The following is a 6452-nucleotide window of genomic DNA, read 5'->3' as shown; positions in this document are numbered from 1 at the left end:
GTTTAAAAAAACATTTAGGTAGAAACTGTCTACAGACAACAGAATGCTTGTAAGTCCAAATAGTATTTATGTTGGTGTTGGAATGTTACTCATGCCAAGTGCATCACACAGGTATAAATGCACCTGAGGACATGCATGAGTAGTACATACCCTAACATTGAGCAAAAAAGCAATCCTTTTGCTTGGCCATGTTCTCCAAATATTGGCTCAACACAAAGGTAACAGCAAACATGGTTTAGCAAAGACAAAGTATAATTTGTTCTTCTATCCATTATCACTTTTAAGTGTAGGCCTATACTAAAATTATTAGAAAAAAGTGTCAAAGAATTTCAACATGAATTCTCGAATTGTAATTAAGTCATAGTGACTACAGTACGATGGTGAGTTGACGCCACTAGATTGGTCATGAGAAAGAGCAAATGCTTGAGTTGCCAAGCGACCAGGCAGATAGTTCCTTAGGTTCCTTGTCATGGTAATCACCAAAAACGCCCCAAACTCTTCCTAAAAAGTCTCTCTCTCGACCATCAGTCAACCAGAAATGCCGCTCCCCCCATCCAAAGGGAGTCTTCGTCGGTTGCTTTGTAAAGAAATTTTTTGACCTTTCAACCCTCCTAAGTATGGCTCTCCAAGCATAAACCCTATGAAAAAAGTGCGCTGGTTCTCATTCAGAAATATCGGAGTTTTGTATTCACAATTTCAGACTGTTAGTGTGTCTAGGGCAGCTCAGTGTATCACTCTGGTCCCTCTGTCCACATCCTGGTCACTCAGACACAAGGGCGTGGGTGATTGGCTGTAAGGAGCTCAGCTGGGCAGTAGCCACAGCTCCAGGAAGTCCCAGTGCTTCCAAAGGATGAACAGAAACAGGGCCAGCATGATGGTGGTGGCCACCCGCGCTCGGGTCTTCATGAGTGGGGTGATAAAGTTTGCCAGGGTGGAGACAAAGACCAGCACTACGGCCATGAGTGCCAGGATGATGTTGATGAGTTTGCCCAGCAGGGCGCGGGCGTTGGCGTTCTCCACACCCTCCAACTGCACCACCTGCTGCTGCTGCTGCTGTAGCTCCAACTTAGTGATGCGGGTCAGGCACGACTCCACCGCTTCCTGCATGTATAAATACACACACAGGTACAAATTATAAACACAGGAAAACGCAATGTTACAACTGAATTAGGGGAACAAGGCTCATTTCTGGAGTCATACTTGTGTGGTTATCTACAGGAAAAGTATCATATACTGTAAATCCAGGTCTCTATCTCTCTACCTGTATGTCTCTGGCTCTCTCATAGGACTGGTAGGCCACTTTCTCCTCCATGCTGGCCAGCTCCTGTTTCAGATTAGTCATCTCGTTTTGGTGCAGCTCTGTCAAGTCATTCAGCTGCTCTTCCAGTCTCTCATACCTAAACAGAGAGAGAGAAAAAATGTATGAGGTAGAGTCGGTAGAATTTAGACCAGCGCCGTAAAGACTAATTCAATGAATTAGAGAAAGATTTTACATATTTATGGAGTTTTCAAGGCATCACTCCGTTTAATTTAAGGATTGGTTTGATACATTAAAACAACTACTTCTGATCTTGACAAAACTTGAAATGTACAAAACCTGTTGTAACAGTTTCCTTGACCTTTTTAATTATCCTCATAAATATCATTCAGCATAAATCATGTAGAGTGAAAACACTGAACACGATTTACACTGTTGTACTGAAATAAGCTAAAAGCAAAGCAGCTTGTTTCAGCAGTTAGTGTGAGATCGATGTATACTACCAACTTTCATTCCATGCTCTGTGTATTGGCCTAGGTGTTGGTCTGCACCTGTATCTCTCCTCCTGCAGGCACTGGTTCATGTAGGAGTAGTCACTCTGCAGCTGACTCTTCATGTCCTCGATGGCGTCCTCCATGTGGGCCTGGCTGGCCTTGATCTCCTGCAGGCCTTCCAGCAAGGCGTCCCAGGAGCTGTGAATGTGATGGTGGTGGTGGTGGTGCCCATCCAGTCTGGGGCTCCCCAGACCAGCCTGCCCCTGCCCCGACATCCCACCTCCTACCCCGGCCCCGCCTGAGTGACTGCCTGCTGCTGAGCCAGAGGTGGCACTGGAGCACTCGTCGTCGCTGCCGTACTTGGGGCTGGAGACCAGGGTGGCACTGCCACTCAGGGCTCGTTGAGCGGGCGCGTCCTCCGAGTGCCCTCCCACCCCGTCCTCTATGAGGTGGGAGATGTTGTCTGCACTGCCAAATTTGTTGCGGATCAAGCTGGCAAACTCCCGTGGCTTAGACACCACAGCTCCTTTGACCCCTTCCACCCCTCCTTTGACCCCATCCACCATACCCCCGCCAAAGCCATGGAACCCGGCTCGTACATTGGCCCCCATGTCCTTCAGCCCCTGCTGCATGTCCCGCAGCACATCCTTAGGCTGACGGGCAGGACCATTCTATAAGGAGGGTTGAAGGAGGAGGGGGGATGGAAGATGACAGGGAGAAACAAAAATAAATGGGATAGATTGACAGGGTGTGAAGAAGTAGCAGATACATGGATGGAGAAGTGGTGAGAGAGAGATGGAAATAAAAGTGGAATGGTGGAGGTGACACAACAGAGGAGGGGGATAGGATAATACAAACACATGCTTCATCAATAAGAGGGAATAGTCTGAACAGAACACTCAGATAATCTACCTAGGAATAGGGTTGGGCAGGTTTATGATAATACCGTATACCGAGGAATTACCGAGACATGATTTCCAATACTGTGGAAACAGTTTCTTTAAAATGTTAATATTTGTACTTTTAAAATAAAATATGTGTATTGGTTGAAAGATAAAGCTAATCATTCTTATTTGCTTTTCTACAACAACAACCAATCGTTAGATAGTGAGTGAGTGACATCTCATGTTATGTTCTACAAACCCAGGTATTGAAATAGGTATTTTCAACAGCCCGTTGTTAAAGGGAAATTCCACCCAAAAACGATATTTTGGTATTTGTTTCATTAGTTCATTGTTGACATAGTCCCAAAATGTTTTGCTTCTCAGCACTCACATTTTTAAGATATGTAACTTTAAAAATACAGAAATCATCCCTGTATGATGCATTTTGCATCATACGATGCAAAATGCATCATACATCATACAGGGATGATTTCTGTATTTAATTCGTAAGGTAATGTGGATACCGCCCAACCCTACTTAGAAAGTGACAACATGTATCATCACCTCAGTGGAGGCTGCTGAGAACGGCTCATAATAATGGCCGGAACGGCGCAAATGGAATGGCATGAAACACCTGGAAACAATGTGTTTGATGTATTTGATACCATTCCACTGATTACGCTCCAGTCATTACCACGAGCCCGTTCTCCCCAATTAAGGTGCCACCAACCTCCTGTGCATCACCTCAGAAAGCAGCAGTCAGGGTAAAACATTCAAGTGAGACAAACACATTACATTACAAATGTCCCTTAGGAACAGCTGAGCCATGGAGAGGAGTCATCATCAGTCATGAGATGGAACCAGTGAGTGTGGCAGGAACCACCACACACACACACACACACACACACACACACACACACACACACACACACACACACTCACTCACTCACCTGCTCTATCTCCTTCAATTTCTTGTGGTAATGCTCTAGCTTCTTGTGCAGGTGGGTGATGGTCTGTGCAGACTTCTGGTTCTTCTTCTCAAACACCTGTTTGATGCGCGAGGCCTGCTGCTTGTCTGCGTTGTGGGCCAGCTTCAAGTACTCGGCTACATTGTCATCTCGTGCCTCCTGTTCTATCCGAATCTGCTCAGTGATCTTCAGGATCTTCTGCTGCAGGTGCTCCAGAGCGACCCGCGTTCGCTGAGGCTCGGTGACCCCTTCAGCCCCTCCAGCCACAGCCCCCAACCCAGCCACAGCCCCGGCCCCCGCCCCCGCACCCACCCCGGTCCCATCCAAGCTGATGTTACCGTCAGAACCGCCATGGCTGGCTGAGGGGGGCAGGCCCAATGTTGTCACTTCACTTTTATCCAGCTAAGCAGGGAAAGGGGATGGGGGAGGCAGGGGTGACAGAGTGCGCAGATAGAGAGAAAGTGGTTGCCATGATTGATGTGAAGTCAGCATCGCAAGGTAAAAATGATCTTTAAAGCAGAACACCCATCGCAATGACAGATCTGGTGATTATTCTCTTTTCACTGACTTTCCCCCAGATCCTTGGCATAAGACCCAGACAGATTACTGTTAAGCCTTAATAAACAGATATTATATCAAGTGTTTTCACAGTGCATACTGCTAAACTGTGAAAAACTATTTTGGCACATGAACACCTTAACACATTGCACTGATGATGGTGATGGTGATGATAATGGTTAGGCCTAAAACAATGATGCACTGTCAATGTATCATTCTATCCCTTTTAAACTTGTGTGATGTATGATCTAGTGGTGTGATACTGCATGACATAAACATGGGGGGGTACCCTGCCACTTCTACCCTGCAACGTGGCAGGCAGCTCGACAAACAATGGAGGTCTAATCTCCCTCAGTGTGAACTCTTAACATCTCACTGAAAGACACAACCATCTGTGGACTGTTAATATAGGATAAAAACCATGTAGTTGTTTCTGAGAGTGGGAATTTGTTATGTTTGAATTATTACCCCGTCTCCTGGGCAGACATCACAACACTACTGTCACCAACCCCAGCAGACAGGAACCAGGGCAGACAACTGACACCACACATCTCTCAGCAAGCGCTGCCCTAATTCATCTAGTCAGGCCACTAAGGCTTTATTAGAATTGTATTAGCATGTAAAAGAGGTCTCAGAGGAGCCCCAGTGCCTAGCACTATTTTCCAACAGATCCACTGACAAGCAGGCGATAATTTTAGAAAGTAGGTTACAATCAGGTAGCTGCATTGAAACGGAGGCATGTGATTTTAATGGACGAATGACTGCAGGCACTACAATACCAGGCTATTCACCTATTCATTTTATTTCAATGAGAGCAAATGGAAAGCTTATTTTGTTACAGACTGGATAAAGGGAAGAAATACACAATGTTCCTTCCTCTCTGGATGGATGGGAAAAAATACAACAAAAACAACACACACACAGAGACACAGAGACAGCAATGGCCGATGCTCAGATCCAACAGTGTGTGTGAAAACACAGGGTTAGATCCACGGTGGGTGAGGCTCCTGGAGACAAGAGCAGAAGCAGGGAGATGATCATAACAGACGGCTATGGCATTAAAAAAAAAGGGTCTTCACATGTGAGGAGGAGACATGCACTGCGACATGGGTGAAATGAGTGATGGGTGCCAACGAGAATGGGTGTAAACACTAGAGGATGATGAGACAAAACCAGTGCAGTGATAGATTAATTTGGGAACGTTACCATACTGTTTAATCCAGGATTGGCTGTGCCACTGCAGGTCTGTGTTCGAGGCCCATCCTTCTCCTCCACTTCCTCCTTCTCCTCCTCCCTCCCCCCTGTGGTCACACGAGACCCCCTTTCCTCAATGTCTGTCCCCTACCCAATATCTGCCTATTGCCTTACCAGAGCTTCATGCTCCATTGTTGATAACAAAGATGTCTGCAGCCTCCCTGTCCTCCTCCATCTCTCTCTCTCTCTCTCTCTCTCTCTCGTTGTCTCTGCTGTTGCTCTCTTTCTCCCCCTTTGTATCTTACGCTCGCTCTGTCTCCCTCTCTCTCTTTCCCCTTCTCGCTGTCTGAGTGCAAACACTAGCCGTCCTGCTCTATCACGGCTGTGTGAGCTGAGGCACAGATGATGGAGGGAGAAGGGAGGGGGGATGGGGAGAGTTTAGCGCACGCGTGCAGGTGCCTGTGTGTGCTGAAGCCAGGGAAGCGGAGAGGGGGAGGGAGGGGGGATGGTAGTACAGCAGGGCTTGTGTCAGGGCCTATTGCAGCGCTTTCATCCCTTAAACCCTGAATATACACCGCCTCACGCATGTTTATGGAGGGCTGCTGCAGTGGTTTACAAAGAATGTGGAGCTACGGCCAGACTTAAAAAGGAGTGCCCTATCTTCTCTGTCCCACGGTGCAGCATTATAAAGGCAGATACAAAATGTTTAAAAAAAAGTTACATAGAAATAGGCCTACACACACTGGTTATAGGAATGCTTGGTGAGGGTTTCAAAAACAGAGAACTAATAATAGTCTCTTTGTGATGGACGGGTTCATATTTGATGCCCTTATTTATTATATATTTATTTATTTCTCTCTTGGTTCTCTCTAATGTGTTGGGAGGTTGTGGGGTCTGTAGGGATTTCGGGGGTTGCCAGGAGCTCTCCTCAGACTTCCTAAACTGAAGGGTTTGGAAAAAGGGGGGTTGGATCCACAGATACAATATCTCACACAGCCATGCTTACATGCTCAGCTGTATTTATGACAGAAGGAATTTTTATTGAGGGTTATTTATGAATAAGCACCATAAATCTTTTTCTGATCAACATTTGTAT

General features: G+C 46.3%; 1 protein-coding gene across 3 annotated transcripts; it reads right to left on the bottom strand.

The window, feature by feature from the left end:
* Positions 1 to 547: 547 nt before the first annotated feature.
* LOC121577648 (transmembrane and coiled-coil domains protein 2-like) lies at positions 548 to 5773 on the bottom strand. Of its 3 annotated transcripts, none has more exons than XM_041891410.2 (5): positions 5531 to 5773; positions 3587 to 4006; positions 1810 to 2423; positions 1262 to 1397; positions 548 to 1101 (listed from the first exon to the last, which is right to left on the bottom strand). In XM_041891410.2, the coding sequence occupies exons 1-5, from the start codon at positions 5546 to 5548 to the stop codon at positions 802 to 804; spliced, it is 1488 nt and encodes a 495-aa protein (XP_041747344.1). In that variant the 5' UTR covers positions 5549 to 5773; the 3' UTR covers positions 548 to 801. The 3 variants fall into 3 exon arrangements, with proteins under 3 accessions (XP_041747344.1, XP_041747346.1, XP_041747345.1); XM_041891412.2 differs by having other exon boundaries at positions 1810 to 2405; XM_041891411.2 differs by having other exon boundaries at positions 5369 to 5624.
* Positions 5774 to 6452: the final 679 nt, after the last annotated feature.

Source organism: Coregonus clupeaformis, chromosome 12 (genome assembly GCF_020615455.1).
Source record: "Coregonus clupeaformis isolate EN_2021a chromosome 12, ASM2061545v1, whole genome shotgun sequence".
NCBI classification, from domain to species: domain Eukaryota; kingdom Metazoa; phylum Chordata; class Actinopteri; order Salmoniformes; family Salmonidae; genus Coregonus; species Coregonus clupeaformis.
The sequence above is the reverse complement of the archived record's forward strand: the minus strand, read 5'-3'. Positions and strand labels throughout refer to the sequence as shown.

Excerpts from the sequence above, each read along its gene's own strand:
- LOC121577648 (XM_041891410.2), bottom strand. Across the intron at positions 1,398-1,809 it reads CTGCAGGAGGAGAGATACAG|GTATGAGAGACTGGAAGAGC; the intron begins GTGCAGACCAAC and ends CTCTCTGTTTAG. Across the intron at positions 1,102-1,261 it reads AGAGAGCCAGAGACATACAG|GAAGCGGTGGAGTCGTGCCT; the intron begins GTAGAGAGATAG and ends TTATACATGCAG.